This window comes from Nelumbo lutea, chromosome 3 (genome assembly GCF_056320005.1).
Source record: "Nelumbo lutea isolate HS-2025 chromosome 3, American lotus-T2T, whole genome shotgun sequence".
Lineage (NCBI taxonomy): Eukaryota > Viridiplantae > Streptophyta > Magnoliopsida > Proteales > Nelumbonaceae > Nelumbo > Nelumbo lutea.
Genome location: NC_142686.1, coordinates 114,887,260 through 114,908,067, shown reverse-complemented (window position 1 = coordinate 114,908,067; position 20,808 = coordinate 114,887,260). Strand labels below are relative to the sequence as shown.

At 36.6% G+C, this 20,808-nt stretch overlaps 2 protein-coding genes across 3 annotated transcripts; one reads left to right on the top strand and one right to left on the bottom strand.

The window, feature by feature from the left end:
* Nucleotides 1-613: 613 nt before the first annotated feature.
* CRB (chloroplast RNA binding protein) lies at nucleotides 614-6,258 on the bottom strand. 2 transcript variants are annotated; one of them, XM_088975820.1, is made up of 10 exons: nucleotides 5,828-6,258; nucleotides 5,229-5,366; nucleotides 4,982-5,068; nucleotides 3,286-3,376; nucleotides 2,808-2,862; nucleotides 2,217-2,277; nucleotides 1,570-1,791; nucleotides 1,348-1,464; nucleotides 1,164-1,253; nucleotides 614-927 (listed from the first exon to the last, which is right to left on the bottom strand). In XM_088975820.1, exons 1-10 carry the CDS (start codon nucleotides 5,930-5,932, stop codon nucleotides 748-750), a joined length of 1,146 nt encoding a protein of 381 aa, XP_088831946.1. In that variant the 5' UTR covers nucleotides 5,933-6,258; the 3' UTR covers nucleotides 614-747. The 2 variants fall into 2 exon arrangements, with proteins under 2 accessions (XP_088831946.1, XP_088831945.1); XM_088975819.1 differs by having other exon boundaries at nucleotides 5,229-5,369; nucleotides 5,828-6,242.
* Nucleotides 6,259-10,638: 4,380 nt separating this feature from the next.
* Nucleotides 10,639-15,500, top strand: RPS1 (ribosomal protein S1). The gene is made up of 7 exons (XM_088975818.1): nucleotides 10,639-11,337; nucleotides 12,537-12,812; nucleotides 13,885-13,965; nucleotides 14,094-14,375; nucleotides 14,463-14,577; nucleotides 14,954-15,036; nucleotides 15,242-15,500. Exons 1-7 carry the CDS (start codon nucleotides 11,050-11,052, stop codon nucleotides 15,341-15,343), a joined length of 1,227 nt encoding a protein of 408 aa, XP_088831944.1. The 5' UTR covers nucleotides 10,639-11,049; the 3' UTR covers nucleotides 15,344-15,500.
* Nucleotides 15,501-20,808: the final 5,308 nt, after the last annotated feature.

Below are 20,808 nucleotides of genomic sequence, written 5' to 3'. Positions count from 1 at the left end.
TATTACTTCTTGAATGCCCACATTATATATTAAGTGTGTATTTAAATCTATGTATTATTCATGAAATCATAATCCAAATTCAGATCAGAAAACTTCAGAGCATTCTCTTTATCCTTAACATTATATGAATCATGATTTTCTAGTTAAAATGGAAAAGGGTCAGTTTTCCAATACTTTAATGAATCTCTTGACATGATCCGACCAACTTCATTTGGGACCCAAATGAACCAACACTTTCTCTCTTTGGGAAGAGGCCATCTTCATCATCATTATCATCCAAGCCTTACCCCAGCTAGTCGGTGACATTGACATAAATACTGTTTTGCCGGTCTGTTCTGTTTAATGCCATATCCATGGTTAAATTATTGGCGTTTAAAATTTTTCTTACTACTTTATCCATGTCCTTTTTTGGTCTACCCTCGCCCCTTCTACCCCCTTCAACTGTAACAAATAACTTATGAGTGCTTCTTCTATGCACATGTTAGTCTACTTTCCTTTTTTTTATCACATATTGGAGCTACTTATGAGCTCCTATCAATGACTTCCACATGTAGTCTTTTCATGGTGTGGAAAAGTAACTACGTAGACTATTGCAGACATGACACATGGAGAATGATTCAACTTCTTTTCTTTGTGCACTCAACATTCATTTGCAATAAACATGATACATAAACAATTTGTTCTGAACAGGCATCTGATAAGCTAACCAATTTTGCAATGAAGTTGTGAAGGATTAAAAGAAAGGCTCTAGCTCTGGAGAACAAGACTCTTATTAAGGATCATGTCATCTGTGGAGAAATCTGCTGCTTTCCTGTAAGTTCCCCTGCCAAAGTCTAGGTTGTAGGAGTCTGCAAGACCTTCAATTAGGTCAAATTCAGGCTTCCACCCCAGCTCAGTCTTAGCTTTCTCAACTGATGCAAAGAAATGCTGCATTTCATTACATATCATTAGTTTGTGATCTAGATTGTTTGCATCGTCTTTGTGGAAAAGACCTTTTATTAGGAATATTTTGTAACCACGGATTTGTCTTTTCATTTCCCAATCAATATCTTGATAAAATACTAGGTTAGCTCCAATGGAATTCATATCGTTTTGTTCTTTATTTTATCAATCAATTTTGCTCTACCAATAATAGGGACAACAATGCGTAGGTGTAGATTTACCTGGTCACGGAATGGAAAAGCCTTCTTTTTACCAAAATCAAACTCCTTGGGGTTATAGTGGACAATCTCTGGTTCAGGAAATCCAGCGGCCTGAGAAACAAAGATATAAATAAATAAACCACCATTAATTCGTTATGCCAGTTAATAAACTATATATTCCAATATAATATATTAACATACATACTTTAGCACATGCCCTAGCTAATCCATCAAAGGTAACATATTTCTCCCCAGATATATTGTAGACTTGTTTGCTTGCTTTTGCATTGCCAAGAACTTGAACAAAGGCCCTCGCCAAATCCTGGAATTTGCTTCGAACTTAGTTTGCGTCATTCAAGTACTACAATTTAATATAAGCCAAATCATGTCTGCTGATTATTGTAAATTGAAAAGATGAATTTCTGACCTTAACGTGACCAAGTTGTGTAATCTGGACTCCAGAGTTTGGAATTGGAACAGGCCGACCTGCTTTCAATCTATGGAAAAACCATTCCTCCACAGGGTTGTAGTTCAAAGGGCCATAAATGTAGACTGGCCTAATAGAAGTCCAATTGACACCCCTTGAATCTAACAAGCTCTCAGTCTCAAGCTTTCCCTTATGCCTACTCTTTGGATCAACTGCGTCAATCTACAGCAACAGAAACAGCAACACAGGAATTAATATTACATTACTACTAGTGGTATTGATATTACTAGAGAGAAGTCGGGATGGGGTGGGGAGATAAATTACAGAGTTGCCAGTATCTTGTTAGGGAAACTGGACAAAGAGTTGCCTACTCTTTGAGCTCAACGGGCACTAGATTATAGAGTTCCCAGTATCTTGTTAGAGAAAGTGGACAAAGAGTTGGCGTTGATATATCCACACCATGTCAAACAAAATGAATGGATGTGTTCTTTTGGCTTCAACCTTCCAACATATTTTTCAGCTTATGAGCTAGAAACGAGACCAAATCCTTGCTAATTTCTATTTTCTATTCATTGGAAACCTTGTAGGATGACCTGAGAAGCAAATTAAGGCACTTTAGATTTTGGCATAAAAATGGTGGGACTCACCTCAAAGTGGGGTAAAAGATCAGATTTCAGATACACACCGGCTGACGAGCAGTATATGTACCTGTAACAGAATTAGTCTTGGTTTAGAATAAACAAGCAATCAGTTTTACAAAGGCTGTTATCATAATCTTGAATACCATTATTATAATGGTTAAACTTTAAAGCTCTTGGTTGTATTACATCTGAAACAATAGCAACTAGCAAAACCATATCTGTTGTGACCATTGTTGCAGCACTCCCTAATGTAATGGTATTCAAGCATGGACAGATTAGGATGGGAATAAATTCATAGCATCACCTGAATTGCTGTGATAGCAGATGCGAACACAACAATAGCCCTAATGTAATGGCGTATAAACAATTTTGGATCCATCTATTTGGTCAATTCAAGTTTAGCTACCTTATACATGTCTTGATGGTCCAATCAGGCTACTGACTGATAGAGCAACAAAGACAATATATTGGGATGTCAATCGCAGACATAGTGACTGATATAACATCCTTTTCTTTATATAGTCAAAAGACAAAGTTTCATATGTGCATGATTTGGAGTAGGATGTCCCGAACATTAGAAAGATTGAGAAGGCTTACTGTTCTAGCTTTGGTAGTCCGTCCAGTATAGGTTCTACTTCATCCGCCTCTCGTCCTGAAAGAATGACAAGAAATCATAACCATGAATATTTGAACATAACTACAACTATCATTAGTACAAATGTTAGATTCAATTATGTTAAACGACGAACAAATGCAGCGGCTCATGCTGCTCCCTCTAACTAGGACCTCAAAGGGTCCTATGTCTGTCGGAGAAATTTTTGTTCAACCTCCCGTTTGGATGGCTGAGTTCTTTAGCGTGAACCTTTTTATTTTGGTTCACTTGGGTTCTCTAATTAGGCTAACTTATTTGGTTTCCTTGTTTCGTGTCTAGTCATTTTTGTTGTATGATCTCTGTGTGTTTTTTCCTGTGTTAATGAATTCGAAATTTTCAACTAAAAACAATATTTAAACATTAAACAGTGGATATGTGCAAAGAATGAAACACAAAATATTGCAGAGAGAGAGAGAGAGAGACCATTTATATCGTAGACGACATCGAAGCCTTCGGCTGCAAGGCTGGTTTTCACAAACTCAAAGTCCTTCCTGTCTCCTTTCAAATGCAAGATCTACCAACCAACAAGGTTTACAGACATAAAGAAAAGAATTTGTTAATCTCAAATTAACATAAATAACTGGATTCTTATTATATGCCATTTATATCAAATAAGACGAATACGATTTTGAGAAGATTCTACATTTGTCAATGTGTACATTATTAACAGAATTGCCGACCATGGGCCTGCATGGCAATTTTAAGACCCATTTATTAAATGAGAAAAGGACTCAAGTGTAGCTTGTTACTCAACAGACCATGGTTAGACGCCATATTTTTTCATGTTTAATGTCTAAACTATTTTTGATGACTTTTAACATTGTTTTCTAATTTCTAATTTGTTGAGGGAGTTGCCAAATATTTTTCTAGCATTCGTTCAAAACGAATACTCAATTGTGTTGTTATTACTCTGCAATCCCTATTTCGAAAAAAACTATCATTCGCAGGCACAGGATTGAAATTTCTTTTTTTTAAGCGACGGGATTGAAAATTCCGATATCATAAAACATTAAACTTGTGAATTTTTCCCATTCTTGAACCAACGAATGATAAGCATGTTCTCCTATTTTGATAAGTGGAAGGATTTAAAAAGGCAAAATCTTAAGTTTGTTGCTTTTTCTACTATGAGACTATATATTTTCTCCTTCCACAAGGGGGACAATAGGTATGGCACTGTTTGGTAGAATTTAGGGGGTCAAGACTCAAGGGTAATCGATATATTTTGGGTATGACTTTCGTAAAATTTCTTAAGCATGGATATAGACCTCACGGCTTGCACCTCTCACCCGTGGTCTGGCCCGGAAATAATTTTGAGTTCCAAGGGGCTTAGCTTAACTCAGCCGTTGCACACCCCTTGACCCTTGTTGCTGTCAAATATTTTCACCACTTTATCGTTAAAAGACCAGAGTTCACTTTTGCTAAGACATTGCCTATTTTTGGCTCCGTGGGAGTTTAATCGAAAAAACACCATCACATCAGCTTCATGTAGATGTTGGCGTTTATTGTGTATAAAACAATTATTTGATTTCAATATTTATCAAATAAATACTAAAAAACAGAAATTTTATGATTTATGTGCATGACAATTCGAGGAAATTTCAAATTTTTGTTCTTCCACTGCCTTGACATTTTATTAAAATGAAATGCTTATGCGAGGCGCTTTTTTAAATTTATGAGGAATTACTTTTTTTTTTTCCGAAAATGCATGAGGTATTATTTGAAAAGGCCCATAAAACATTCAACCAAATAATAAAAGTAATAAACATTTAAAATAATGTTTTTCAAATAACCATTTATCTGATAAATATCCAACGGTCACAAAACCAAATACAATGTATTGTGGTAGTGCGGGGCTAAAACCAAAAATCATGGCCTTCAATGGAGTATAAACACACAATAAAAGGCTATCTACAGCACAAAAAGAACCCCCCCCCACAAAAAAAAAAAAAAAAAAAAAAAACTCCAGTACAAAAAACCCAAAGGAAGCTTTCCCACTAAAAAGCTTTTTTATTTTTTTTGGCTGGCTAAAAAAGTTTATGCATGCATTACTGTTGCAAAAGTCGTGGAATCGCAAGGAGCAGATCCAAACGATTCCAGTGAGGAGAAACGCAATGGTTACCTTGGAAGAGAAATCTGCGTAATCTTGATCTGATTCTCCGGGCAGTTGCTGGGTGATGGGTGCTTTTCCCCTAGTGAACAAAGTCACCTGCCAACCACGTATTTTGGGCCCGTCCTCAAGTATTAATAAAAAAAAAAAAATTTAAAACTACGACACCCCCCCACCCCACCCCCACACACACACAAAAAAAAAAAAAAAAACCCGAAGTCCAAATGGTTAAAATTAAGAGAGGACATAACGTGAACACCTGGTGGCCTTCTTTGACAAGGAGCCTCGACAAGAACACGCCAATAAATCTAGTTCCTCCCATTATTAAAATTTTCTTGGCACTTGATGCCTTCACCTGGAATGCTCCCTTTGCTTGCCATTCTTTCCTCTTACTGAACTGCTGCAACAAAAATGAATTACTGAGAATAAAATGATGGCAGAGTCGCCTTTTCTTTGTTTAATTTGAAAACCAGGTTATTAGCCCTGCGAAGTCGGTCAGTAAAATTTTATCTCGGAAAACTAGATACGATGAGTCGTTACCGAGCCATTCAAATGGTCGGAAACGTAAGGTTGGTCAAAATTTCCTTCAATTGTTATGGTGAGTCAACAACTGGGCAGTGAATCGACTGTAAGGAATCCCGAGTTCACTCACCAAGTGCTCAAAGCTCAACCAAGCGAAGGAAATTATTGAGCAATTTGAATGTACCCAATGACCATGAAGCAGACAGACTTTTTCACTGGGAATTGGGCATAGTTCTAATCCACCTCATTGCGCAATTACGTTTCTGTTTGAAAGAGACAGAGACAATGGATTATTGTACTCTTTTAATATGGAAACTGTCACAGGCGAGATTCTACCTGAATTGAGCTGTTACTCAATCGAACGCCATTGAAGTCAGATAGAGAAGATGGGAGGAGAGAGAAGGAAGGCTGTTTCTGCTGCACCACCACCAACCTGGCCATACCCTTCACCTTCTTTTCTTCTCCTCCTCAAAATGAGTTCTGAGGTATTTTTGATAGGTTGAGTTTGAATCCGGAGGTCGCCTCATTCCCATATTTTCTATTTCACCTCTCCTCTACTCAACAAGGATAAGACGAGCCCCACTTTTGCTTGTATTACAGCCTCTCGTTCACAGTTCTCTCTCTCACTCTCTCTCTGTGGACGTCAAGCTAATTGAGGGGTAGCTATTTGCTTTTATCACATCCTCTCGTTCAAAGTGTACTCTCTCAGTCTCTCGCTCGCTCGCGCATGCGGGGTCGCTGTGTGAGGAGCAAATCCAAAAACGGGCGCTGGACTTCAAGCTTACTGAGGGTCATAGTGCTGTAAACGGATCGGATTTAGAAAAATTCGAATCCGATCCTATCATTGAAAAAATGACATTTGAATCCGATCGGAAATCTGACGGGGTTTGAAGATTTCACTATATTAGATTCAAATTTAAGTCCTGATGCATGGTTTTCAAAACCAGATCGGACGGTCGGACTGGAAAAATCTGGAACAGGTTAGGTGATCAGTTCCGTTTTTCTCTAAAACCGGATTTTTTCTAAAAACCATTCGAACGGTTTGTCCGTTATCTATTTTTTTATTTCCAATTTCATCTTAAAATTTTTTGACATAGAAAAATAAACTAATATAAACATATTATATTGGATTTATTAATAATTATATATTATAATATATAAAGTCATATTTTTTATAATTTCAAATGAAATTATATAAATTTTATATTAATTGTATTTGAATTTGAGCTAGATCCGATGGACTCAAATTTGTATCCAATCAAACTAATAATCGAATGTAAATTGCAAAATCTAAATTCGTTATGATTATATAAATACATCATTCAAAATTGAGATAATCTAGATCGGATATGGACTTTAAGAGTCCATTGACAGCTATAGTGCATGGTGGCCTAAATGTGAAGCCAAGGCAGGTATCATCATTATATATACAGAACTTAATTTTTATTTATTTACTTCTTGATATAATAATAATAATAATAATAATAATAATAATAATAATAATTGAGGGGCACGTGGATGCAAGAAAGAGATAGAGAGAGAGAACATCCTATTCCTATAAATAAATTCTTTCAAGCCAATTGATTATTACATTTACAACTTTGGTATAGGGGAACCATGGGATCTATTCCCATTGCCACCTCGAGTGGGGAGGGTTTATCCCCTGTTTGGAAAGTGCTGAGATGAGATAATAAGTGGAAAATAAATATTTATTCTTTTTTGATAAATAAGTCTAAAATTTGAAAATAAACACTTAAAAAATAAACAAGAGTTGAATGGTTTTTTAAGTACTTGTTTTTTTTCTTGGGATAAGACTGTCCCCAATCTTTTGTATATTTTCTAGGGACTGCCCGCCTTCGAACGTCAACTTGCAAGTCATCTACTTCTGTGGACTCTCAACTTTGTGCATGCGTGAAACCCCACGGTCTAACCCCATTTTTCCATTGTATTTGCACCATTTTCATTATTTATCCAATTCCATTCTTTCATCCCTTATTTTTTTGGTTACTTATTGTTTTAATTGAATAATACAATTTATTTGATAATATAACTTATGTGACATATGGGCCCATATTAGTCATGAAGGTTAGAATTGTCATTTTCATCAAAATCTCATACATCTCGACCTAGGAATGGCAACATGTTGGGGCGGGGTTGGGTTTTACATGCCCTGTCCCCGACCCCAAACTAAAATGCCTCACCCCATCCTCACCCTGAACCTCATAAGGGCTAGAAATCCCAATCCCATCCTCGTCTCTGCAGGAATGGAGATCCTCGAATTTGTCCTACCCGAACTGAGACGAGTGGGGTAGGGCCCCATGGGGATGGGCCAAATTGACATAAACCTATAGCTAAGAACATGTCTCCTCATAAAAACTCTCTTGTGTCTTAATTTTCCATATTAAAATTTAGGCTCAATTTGGAAAGAGTATAAATATAAATATGTATATTGCAAAACCTTGCATTTTGTATTATTTTGTATGTATTTGTATTCCTTCCAAACTGAGCCTTAACCTGTATTTGGTTGCAATGCAAATTTTTATTTGCATTGATGTAAAATCATGACTGTGTAAATGATTTGAGTGTAAATTCTGGCCTATTTTTGTTTCAAATTTTAACTTATTTTGTTTGATTGTAGTACAAATAAAGTAAGTTAAGACACAAAGCAGATTAAAGTAAAAACCAAAACAAAATAAAACAAGAATTTTCATTTTTTTTTTGTTTGAACTCCCATGCATTTGTGCTAGTGCAAATAAAATTGCATAACAACCAAACATAGCCTTAAGGAAATCTATGATGCCAAGAGGGCATGATACTAAAAGAGCATTGAACAATCAAACCCCCTATGAATTTTTTATGAAACCACCCTAATTGGTTACTACTTTAATGAGAAATCGGATTCAACTAGTGCAGAACCCGTTCCAACAGGCATTATAGCCTTGCATTGGGAATATGTCCCCATGAAATAAAGCATTGAAGTACGGAGATGTTTCCGGTGCAAGGCTGTAAAGGCTTCCAACGGACCTTGCACTCACTGAAGTCGATCTCCTTTCATGATAGAGATTGCTTGGTTTTAAGTTTTTCCGATATCATCCTTAAACCTATCATTACTTCCTCTTTCTCTCTCTCCCCCCCCCCCCCCCCTCCCGCCAATATTTGTAATATCTTCCCTTGTCTCATTAAATCAGGAATCTATATATTCAAAACAAGGTTGTTTAGGCATAGTTCTTTTTCTTTTTTTTTTTTCTTTGAAAAATCCTTTTTTCTAAATGCTATAAATTTCCATTATTACAACAACAACAATGGTATCGGGTGCTCAGGAAATGAAATTTACTAATATGTTACAATTAGAGGTGAGCATTCGGTTCATTCAGTTAAAAGTCGAACCGAATAAACTGAAATTTTTAAAACCAAAATAATAAAATGAAAACAAAAAATGAAAATGATTTTCAATAAAACCAAAATTTTTGGTTTGATTTTCAGTTATTTTAGTTAAAAACCGAATTTAGTTAATATATATATATATATATATATATATATATATATATATATAATATTATATATTATAACCTATAATATATATTATGAAATTTAATTTCATTATAATACATTATATATAACATATTAATATATAAATATATAGCATATTATATATTAAATATTAAATATTGTATATTATATATTATATAATGAATTTTAGCTAATTTGATTTTTTTGGTTTCTAAATCAGAAAACCAAATTAATCGAACCAAATTACCCAAAACCGACAAAAACCAAAACCAAAATTCTTGGTTCGGTAGTTTGGTTTTAACCAATAATGCTCACCCCTAGTCACTGCAACTCTCAGTAGCAACGACAGTTCTTTCTAATTTTATTCTTATTTTAATAAATTATTTTTTTATTTTTTTATAAATTATATTTGTATTAATTATTAAATATTTTAATAGTTTTAAGATATTAATTTGATAATTATTAAATTTTTATTGCTTCATGGTCTTTATTACTATTTTAATTATTATTTTAACTCTTAATAATTTATTTGTAATTTATAAATTGATATGCATTTTTCAATTTTATTCTTATTTTAATATATTTTTTTATTTTTTATAATTTACTCATATTTTTCAATAACATTTTGAAATTGATAAATTATTTTCATGAAATAATGCAAATTAAACTCAAAATTACCAAATAGTTTATTTTAGGGGTAAAAATAGTAAAATCAATGAATTTTAGATGCTGAAAGTTTGATCCAACACAAACAACCTTCTTTATTTAAAACTTCTAAAAAGTCAAAAAATACCAATGTTTCTTCTCATATTTTAGACACTTTTAATATCTTTTTAACTTTTTAAGTTTCAGATTTAAGATTTATTAAACCCCACCTTAATTTGTTTATAAAAAATATTTGACTATGATGATGAACAGATATGATATTAGAAGTGCTTGCAATCAATCATCCAACATCAAAAAATAAGGACCGATTACATATATTTTCAACAAAATTCATAAAGGGTTGTAATTGGTCAAAGTTTTACGATATGATGCCATATCATAGATTTTCCCTTATATAAATATATATTTCCACCCTATCTAATTTCATAAAATGGGATTTTATTTAATTTAAATATATATGCTCATACATACTTAAATTTGATATGACATATATTTGTGAAGTTATTTTAAATGTTGTGTTATTCATGTTTCATTTTGTTTATAAAATTTAATAACAAAGTCATTTGACTCATTTTATTATATAAATATATATTTCCATCCTATCTAATTTCATAAAATCGGATTTAATTTAACTTAAATATATATATGCTCATACATACTTAAATTTGATATGACATCTATTTGTGAAGTTATTTTAAATGTTGTGTTATTCACGTTTCATTTTATTAATAATTTATTAAGAGTTTACATTTCCGCGGCACAAAAAGGGCCTTTCAACATTTTGTTATATAAAAGGGCCACAGCAGGATTTGATCCCAGGCTTCCACTCCGACGAATAATTTACCAACTGAGGCACCATCAATTGGCCATTCCCGCCGTGTATCAGAATTTTCTTTTTTATGATGACTTCATCAGTTATTGTGATGCCAATGGATGCAAGATCTCTGACCCTCTGTTTCCTTGGATGGTAGGGACTCACATGATCATTACCGTCCAATTACATCGATTATAACAAGTGGGACCTCCTTGTGAAAACACTGAAACCCCACCCACCGAATTTACATCTGCGCCCCAGAGGGCATCCAACAAACGCCTCATTGCACATCTCAACCGTGTATTAGGAGCATCTCCCAATAATAAGTACGAGAGATGCTCCCAATGCACGCTGGGGTATGTCATGAGGCGTTTGTGAGGCGCCCTTTGTGGGGCGCACATGTGAACTCCCACCCAACGTTCTTTCTCTCTCTATCTTATCTGCGTTGCGGAAGTAGCAAAACTAATATGCCGGTGATGATAAATCCTTTTTCCTCTCTCATCTGCTACTACTACTGTACGTAAGCAGAGAAGAGTAGACCACAAGAACTATTCTTGCATCCCTGAAAATGGCATCTTTGGCTCAGCAGTTCGGAGGCCTGAGATGCCCACCTCTACCTTCGTCTCGCTTCTCCAAACCCAGCTCTCAGAAACCCCAAAAAGCCACCTTCTCCCGTGTTGTATCTGCAGTCGCCATCTCCAATGCTCAGACCAAAGAGAGACAGAAGCTCAAGGACATGTTCGAAGAAGCTTACGAACGTTGTCGAACTGCTCCAATGGAAGGTGTATCGTTTACCCTTGAAGATTTTCACAACGCGCTCGACAAATACGACTTCAACTCCGAAATTGGCACCAAGGTGAGATGTTTTATTGTTGACTTCTTTTTATTAGTTTTATGGAAAAACACGGGAATGAACACTATTTGATTGATGCTTATGAGTTTGAATGCGTTATTGTAGCTGGGCTAAATAATTTTTTACTTCGGTTTCTAAATCACTGTTTAACAAACCTTAAAATGATAAATTAATGTTCCTGGTATTGATTTTGTACTATTATTTCTAGTGAAGAAAATAAACGTTTGTAAGGATAGGAATTTAATGCTTTGAATGAGTGAGTATTGCTAAATATGTTAGTACATAGCGAATTCGTGATTCGGTTAGCCAAATTCTCTGTATTGATTAGAGAATTTGCTTCTTGTAAGTGTTCCCCAATAGTTGGTTTTGCAAATTTTTGTGGGCGTTTTCTGTTGAGAATGAATTTGAAATATGTTTGTTATCTATAGATGAAGAATGTGTTGTATTAAAGGACGCTATGTGAAATTTGTCCATACAATGTCTTCTGCAGCGGTGTTGTGGGAACATTTCGATTTCAATTGTAATTGGATTAGGGCATCCAAAAGAAACCCTAATCCGATCCCGAACCATTTAAATCTGTGTATTCTTCTCTTGTTGCTCTTGTAATTCTTTGCCACTTATGTTCCTGAATTTACTTTACTAATTCCAGGCACAACGAAGACAACAATTTGTTAATTACAGATTGCTGATTTCTTTCTGGGTTTGGTATTCTATATAATTAGACTTGTACTTCCTTGTTGGGGCTAGCGAGAAATGTCAATTTCGAGAAAAGCTTGAGTTGCCAAAGTCTGGATTTTTTCTTCAAGCAACAAATGTTTTATTTTTCTTTCTTTCTTGTAGACTGTGCTATTCCATTTCTAGAACCAGAACCAACAATTTTATTACTCCACAGTTTTTTAACTCTATTGCATAACAATGCTTAGAACTCTCTTTACTGTTAGAAGCAGAAGCTGAGAAATTCTTTTATATATTTACTCTTAACCATTCTCTTTCAACAGTTGGTGGGGTAATTCAATAGTTGTAGTCCATGTTTTTGCCTTTCAGATTTTGGCTTAGATCAACCAATTAGGGGCTAATTGATAGACCAATCTAACCCAGCTTTTGAAAGATTGTTCATTACCAATGCCAATGCTTCAGTATTTTTGTTTGGATGTAATTCTTCTGATGAGGAAAGGTTGTTTGCTATATTAATTTTCTTTCAGGTCAAAGGAACAGTGTTCTGTACGGACACTAATGGAGCACTTGTTGACACTACTGCAAAATCTTCTGCATACTTACCTGTCCAAGAGGCATGCATTCACAAAATAAAGCATGTAGAGGAAGCAGGTATTGTTCCTGGTTTACGAGAAGAATTTGTAATTATTGGAGAGAATGAAGCTGACGACAGTTTGATCTTGAGCCTACGATCAATCCAGTATGAACTTGCATGGGAACGATGCAGACAGCTTCAGGCAGAGGATGTTGTCGTCAAGGGTAAGGTGTGAAGCATGCCTTTACTTTTCTTCTTGTAGTATCTTACTTCAAGCTTCTACATATGGCTATTCTCATGAGGCCACATGAAAAATTATTTGTAGGGAGCATAATCTACATTTCATACTTACAATTCTTTTTTTTTTTTCTCTTTTCTTTTTGTGACAAGCAACAGCGAAAGATATGTATGTTTTTATTAATGATACACAAGGAAAACAAAAAACATGACATATAAGATGGGTATCCAGCAACACAAACCCACACCCACTCATGATGATAGAAGGGATGAGATACATGAACATTTTAATAGTAAACATCAATCTATTACAGGATTATGATGATAGAAAGGAAAAGATGCAGAATCCCATTTTGGTTAAGTATAGATTTTGGATGCATCTAGGTAGTAAAAGGGAAACTTTTAAATTTACTTATGCAATCTACTATAGGTATATGATGATCGTAGGGATGAGATACAGGAACATTTAATAGTAAGTATCAATCTATTACAGGAATATGATGATAGAAAGGAAAGGATGCATAAACATTTTTAAGTATAGATTTTGGATCCCAAGTCATGTTTTTTCGTCTTGCTAAGTGAAACTCCTAGACACACTGGATTCCAACTCCTATATATATATATATATATATATACACTCATAATTCCACGATGAATATTGGCTTTAAACAGCATGGAATGGCCAAACAGGATTCATGTTGCCAACCCCATATAGGTGGTTGGTTTTGGGGGTTGTTTCTTCTTTTGCGTGTGGGTGATATTTTATCACCTTTTTTGTACTTTTCATTCTTATTTCCTAATATTTTTTGTTTATTACCAAAAAAAGCTTTATGCTCTATAAGCTTTAAGCTACTGCATATTTCCTAACTATCCTTGTTTGTTGGTCAAAATCCTTCTTGATCATCTACTGGTTTACCTTTCTTTTTGGCCTATCATTGTGTGTAGTTGTGCTTCTGTTGGTATTCATACCATATCACTTCACAGCTTTTTTGATCAAATATCACTTTACAATTTTCAATAACCACTTTGTTTTTCTTTTTTCCCAATAAAACTTATATTTGCAGATTGTTGGTGGAAACAGAGGTGGTGTGGTGGCAATTGTGGAAGGTCTTCGTGGATTTGTTCCATTCTCACAGATATCAACAGTTAGTTTTCAACCAGGCTTTTAGAGTCCATTTTAGTTATTTCTACTCGTATAAGGTTGTGAAATCTAAAACATGGAAACTGCAATTTGCCCGTTTTGGTTATGAACTCTGAAATTTGTGCCTACCAGAAATCAACTGCAGAGGAACTCCTTGATAAGGAACTCCCACTGAAATTTGTGGAGGTTGATGAGGAACAGTCCAGACTAGTCCTGAGTAACCGCAAGGCTATGGCTGATAGTCAGGCACAACTTGGAATTGGATCAGTTGTCACTGGAACAGTGCAGAGCTTGAAACCATATGGTGCTTTCATTGACATTGGTGGAATTAATGGCCTTCTCCATATTAGCCAGATTAGTCACGATCGTGTCTCAGATATCTCAACTGTTCTGCAACCTGGTGACACCCTGAAGGTATATTACTATGACCTTTTGGTTCTCTAGCGAAGATCCTTTATAATTTTCATATTTATTATTTTATAATTATTTCTCACTGTATAGGTCATGATACTGAGCCATGATCGTGAGAGAGGCCGAGTGAGTCTCTCTACCAAAAAGCTGGAGCCTACACCAGGAGACATGATTCGCAATCCAAAACTTGTTTTTGAGAAGGCAAGTCTTGTTATAAGAGCTGTTGATCTCTTTATAATTATCACGTATTTTGCATAGTTGTAGGCTTGTAGCTAAATATTAGTTTTTCTCAATATGAATAGGTCTAATTAGTCTTGATCAATGGAATTGTCTACTTTCTCATACTTGGTTAGAGAGGAATGGGCAGGATACCTTCAACATATCCTGCCTTTCTTCTTCTCTTACTGAAATTGTATATTCCCCTGTACGGTTGGGGAGGAATAGGCAGGAAGCATTTCAATCTACTCCTGCCTTTCCTTTTGACTTTCCCCCCTCGTTCTTTTTCCCACAGTGCTTACTGTCGTTCCCAAGTTTTTCTGAGGTTTGTAACTATACATCTTTGATCATATTTTAACAGGCAGAGGAGATGGCTCAAACATTCAGGCAGAGAATTGCTCAAGCAGAAGCTATGGCCCGTGCTGACATGCTAAGATTCCAGCCAGAGGTATTTTCTTTTCGGTTATTTGTCCAAATTTTCCCTTCTAATGTAGGTCGACTACTAGGTTGTAAAAGAGTAAGTAATACATGCTGATTAAATATCCAAAGACACAGATAACTATTATCAGCCAAAAGGTCAAATAGTTGTTTTGCATATCTAATCTGCAGTTTAAGCCCTTCTAATTGTAGTTATTAATTTTAACTCTCTGCAGAGCGGATTGACTCTCAGCTCTGATGGGATCCTAGGTCCACTTACACAAGAGTTGCCCGTTGAGGGTCTTGATTTAAGTGACGTTCCTTCAGCTGAAGATTAATAATCGAAATCATAGGGTGGTTGCACAGTGTCATTTTAACTTACTATTCTAGAAAAGAAACGGAAAAAAGTTGTCTTCTTTTGAGTAGTTCATTGTGTTACTGAAAGATGAATAATTAATTTGTATTAGTTATTTCCTTCTTTTTTCTTTGGGTTGATTGAATTGTCTTAGTAACCTACTTATTTCCTTTCATTTGTTCTTCGCGATCTTGAGCTTCAGTCACCTACAGTGTTAGGACTTAGTAGTGTTCATGCAGTTCGTTCTCCGTATTCATAAAACTCAGATGAAGATGTTCATACGTGTTGATCTACCAATGATTGAATGATCTTTGTTCTCCTTGAGTTTTAATTGACTTAATCTGATCTCTGGATTGGGATTTGGTAACCATGCTAGGTTGGGATTACATTATTTTTTTTAATGGATCCAAACCATTCATTTTGTGGGTTAAGTCATCACTTGGCTAGTTGGTTCGTAGAAAAAAAGAAAAAAGAACTCACCTTAGAGATGTCAACAAGTTGGGTTCAGTATGGGTTTGTCTGAAACCGAACCTGATCCAAAACCTCTTCAACTCAGATCTGATCCAACCTAGCTAGTTGGAATGGGGTTATTCAACTAAGCCCTTGCCCCTCGAACTTCAACCGGATTACGCACAGCATGGGGTAGCCCTTCCCTAAGAATCAGAACAAATATAAGCGAAAATACCTAAAAACCCAAGAACCACTTAAATCAATATTTCGACTTACATTAGCTAATCAATTCAGTTACAAAATTAGCTTTTCTAAAGACATGAGAATATTGAACGTTGAGGCTTATCCAGGTGCACACAAGGTGAGCAGTAGACCTCTGTTTATGGGCTATGTTCGGGCTTAACATTTTGCCAAAATTCTAATGGGCCTGGCCGTAAACAAGACTTGTACGGAGGCAGGTGGAAGATAAACAATGAGACATGTTTTGTAATGCTGCCCACGCTATTGCAATATTAATTGAGCATGACCCCAGAGCCCTGTTAGGCTGTTAAAAATTTTTTGATTGCATTTGTAGATCCGAGCTAAAAAAAATGCAAAAATGATTGGAAATAAAGGTCCGTTCGCTTTTTTATAAGTTATTTATCTGGGTAAGTTTTATTTTGGGAAACACTTATTTGGATAATTGTATTTACCATACTTGTATTTACCATAAATAAGGTAATGACCATTTTATCCATAAAAATCTATTATTAAAAGGGGTAATTTTGTCTCATTCAAGTGTTGGCAACTTTTCCCTAAGTGGAAAATTTATTTACCCATTTAGGAGATGAATATCACTTATTTGGATAAGTGACATGTAAGTGATACCAAGAAAATAAGCTTTCACTAGTCCCCACATAAATCTGAAAAAGGAACATTGGATTCTTAGCCATAAATCTGAATTGTGGCTTGTGTATTGCATTGGATTGGAATCCAGCTACCCATATGGCCAGTCGTATGCGTATCCGTTATAAACCCCACTGTCAACATTTTCAACCTGTCATTGACCCAGATGGTCAAACCATTTGAACTATCACCCGACCACTTTTCCGGTTCAGGTTTTATCAAAATCTGTCTTTTAATGAAAAACTGTTGATCAAGTCAACAAAACGTTGACCCTGGGTGGTTGAACCACTGACTCGGATGACTTGGTTAGCGAGCAACAGTTCATATCGTGAATTTATTTTTTATTTACAAATTTTAGGTTTAAAATTTTTGAAAATGCCAGTCATGTCCTAGCCCTTTGCCCGACCCTTTTTTGTTTTCATTCTCATTTTGTTTTTCTTTTTCGTATAAAGGATTTGCTGAGAAGAAAGGAAGGAGTATTTGTCTTTGAGAAGAATAGAACAGAGATCCCAGCATCATTGAATGAGGGATTTAGTTCCAGAAACTCCATAGGTTATCTCCAGCGACATGCAATCGGATTTGGATGATTCACATTCAACGTTTTGGCCTGTTGGTAAGTTTTAATTTCATTTTCAATTTTTTTCTAATACTCAAACCGACTGCTATCTAACATTCTATTTCTAATCTAGTGCGCTTTACATTCAAACAAGGACCTTTCATTCTTATATATGTTTTTTTTTTTTTTTCATTTTTGTATCATTCTCTTAGGCTATGTTTGGTTTGAAGTAAAAGGTAGGGAAACCTATTCAAGATTTATAAAGGTTTCCCTACCTTTCCCTTCCTTTCCCTTTTTTTTTCTTCAAACTAACACAACATTAGTGCTTTTTTTAATCCCATAGGCCTTGTTCGTAACAATGTAACTTATCTGGGTAAATACACTTGCGCATGTTCTTTTGGTTTCTAGGATTCCTAGGTAAACAATAAAATGACATTTGTACCCACAAAAAGTAACCATTAAAATGGGTAAAATGGTCCCATCATATTTTGTAAAAATTTCTTCTAATCGGGAAAATTACTTATCCACCTAGGAAATAGGTAAGTTTTCTCCAGGAAAGTAATGGTAGCTTTACTATTGGGCCCAAAAAGAACATGAGAAAGTTGGTTAATGGGAAAAAGTTATCGATTGACTAACTTTCCCATACATATTTACCTACAAACGAATGGGCCCTTTGTGCTTTGATGTAACCGTTTCTGGTCACGTACCATTTTTTTTTTGTGATGTACCAACTTTTTGGCTAAGTGCCTCGTCATTTGACCTACTCCTAGGGTGATGTAACCATTTTTGGTCACGTACCAATTTTTTGGCTAAGTACCTTGTCATTTGACTTGCTCCCAGGTGGTCTGTGACTCAGAGGATGATTGAGCTCCCTGGTGGTGAACTGTCTGGTGATGAGTTACTTGGTGGCAAATTCCCTGGTGGAGAGCTACCTAGTGACGAGCTCCCTAGTGGAGAGCTACCTGGTGACGAGCTCTCTGGTGGTGAGCTACTTGGTGACGAGCTCCCTGGTGGAGAGCTACCTAGTGACAAGTGACAAACTCCCTAGTGGAGAGCTACCTGGTGACGAGCTCCCTAGTGGTGAGCTATTTGGTGATGAGCTCCCTAGTGGAGAGCTACCTGGTGACGAGCTACCTGGCGGAGAGCTACCTAATGATGAGCTCCCTAGCGGAGAACTACTTGTCTTCCCTTTGCATGAGGTGATCTCCTCTCCTTTGTCGGTGGCAGGAGTTGAGAGACCTGCGAGAATTGAATCAAAGGACCCGGAGGTATTTTTCCGGCGGGGACTCTCCGATGCCTAAGTTAGCATTCTGATTGTAGGGAGCTTGGAGAGAAATGAGAGAGCTAGAGAGCAAGGATTACCTCCATTTTTTCATTCTCTCCCCCTTGTCTTTGGGGGTCGGAGCCCTTATATAGTGGTGTCCTGTCAAATCAGGTGTAACAGCCTCTATCAAGTCAGGCGTAACTGCCTCTGTCTCTCTGTCGCAGTCGTTATTGCTAGAGCAGAGGTGGCGGGTGCAGGCGACTGTTGCAGAGTACAGCTCTGCCAATCAAGGGACAACTCTCAGGACTAGAAGGCATGGCGCCGCCTAGCGAGAGACATGGGCGCAGGCCTCCGGATTTGTTAGGTACGGTTGTCAGGTAGGAGATCTTCCTGCGATACGCCGAGCTGCCCCTAAGTGCCAAACTACCTATGCTGAGCTACCTGTAAGTGCCGAGCTCTTCGTAAGGCGCCAGGCTGCCTGCGGAGTGGCCAGTTGCCTATGTCGAGCTACCTGTAAGTGCCGAGCTACCCCTAAGTGGCGAGTTCTTCATAAGACGCCAGGCTGCCTGCGAAGTGGCCAACTGTTTATGCCGAGCTGCCCCTAGCTATACCGAGCTCCCCGAACTATGCCGAGCTGCCCAATTGTTAAGAGGCTGCACTTGATTTGCATGAGGTGCCAGGTGTCACAATTTCACTGGAGGGATCATGCTTTAATTATTTAACGGTTGTCACAACCCTTTTTGTGTTTGGATTATTAGAGCTTCAAGCTTGAAGTTTGAACAGAGATTAGATTGGCGCCCCCAAGAGGGTGCCCCACAACAACTCCCACGGTCCCACCCATGTATTCCCATGATAAGTATGGGAGATGTTCCCCAATCCCAATGCATGCTGAGATGGGCATGTGAGGCGCCAAAGTGATCTCGTTTGAACAAGGTGTTCTTTTATTTTTATTTTCATTTAATGATAGATTACGTGTATATTTAATCTTGAGAATGATTTTTTTTAGAATGATATATATAAAATGATATGTTTTTGAGAATGATATTCTTTTATATTATGTCTAAATTGCTTTTATATGTAGAAAATATCATGTTTTAAGAATGATTATTGATAGTTTTCTTTGCTTTTTTCTTTGCTTTTTTTTCATTTATTTTTAGTAGAGGTGTAAATCGGGTTGGGCCGCCCGTGGCCTAGCACAGCCCGACACGATTTTGGACCAGCCCGGCCAGACCTGGCACGGAGGTCCGTGCCATGCTGGGTTGGGGGTTCGAGGCCCATGGGTCGGCATGGCACGACACGGCACGAAGCACGGCCCCGATAGGCTCGTAGCGGGCCGCGCTCGACCCGCCCGGGAATATAGCCATTGGGCCCCTTTGGGGGGGCCCAACGACTAGTTTCAACTTTTTTTTGGGGGGTTTATAGAAATACCCCCAACAGCTATATAACAACTAGTTTAGGGGGGTATTTTGGGTAAAGTTATAAGTAGCTTTACAATGACCAAAATACCCCTCCCAACAACTAAATAATATATAGCTTTTTGGGTATTTTGGGCAATTAAATTATGTTCAATTCCTATAAATAGCCATATCCTCCACCATTTTCTTCTCTTTCTCTCTCAATTATCTGCAATCTGAGAAATTCTAATTAGTTGATTGTCTGATTCAGCATTTTCCAATTCTCAAGTCTCAACTTTATCGAACTTTCGACTTGCAATAAGAAGAAGGCTTGCTCATCCAGCTCAAGTATCTCAATTCAGGAGGCTTGGACATTGAAAGGCATCACCCGTTGAAATCAGGTTGGGATTTTGAACCGACAATCCGAGTAAGTCAAATTAGATTAATTTTTATCTTTTTAGAATTAAAAAAAATGGTCAACACTTCTGAAAATCGATTCCCCAACATGTTTGCCATGGATGACATTCAATCGTATCACGATAGTGTTAGCACTGATGCGATTGATGTCAATGGAAGTTGAACTTTTAGCCCCGGTAGTAGTGATACTAGGCGAAAAATGAGGGCTTTTAAGCTGATTTGCCCGATTTGGAAAGTTTTCAAATTAGATGATATTGATGGGAAGGGGAAAAGAGTCGTTTGCCAAAACTATAAGAAAGACTTTAGTTATTGTAGCAAGGGTGGTACGGGTCATTTAAGCAAACATTTGCTTACACATGAGCGATAGAAAGATGAAGGGAGAGAAACAACCCAAACATAAATTGGGAGGGGGACTAGTTTTGGCACTTTTAGATATTCACAAGAAAAAACGAGACAAGAACTTGCTAAGTATATTGTGCATG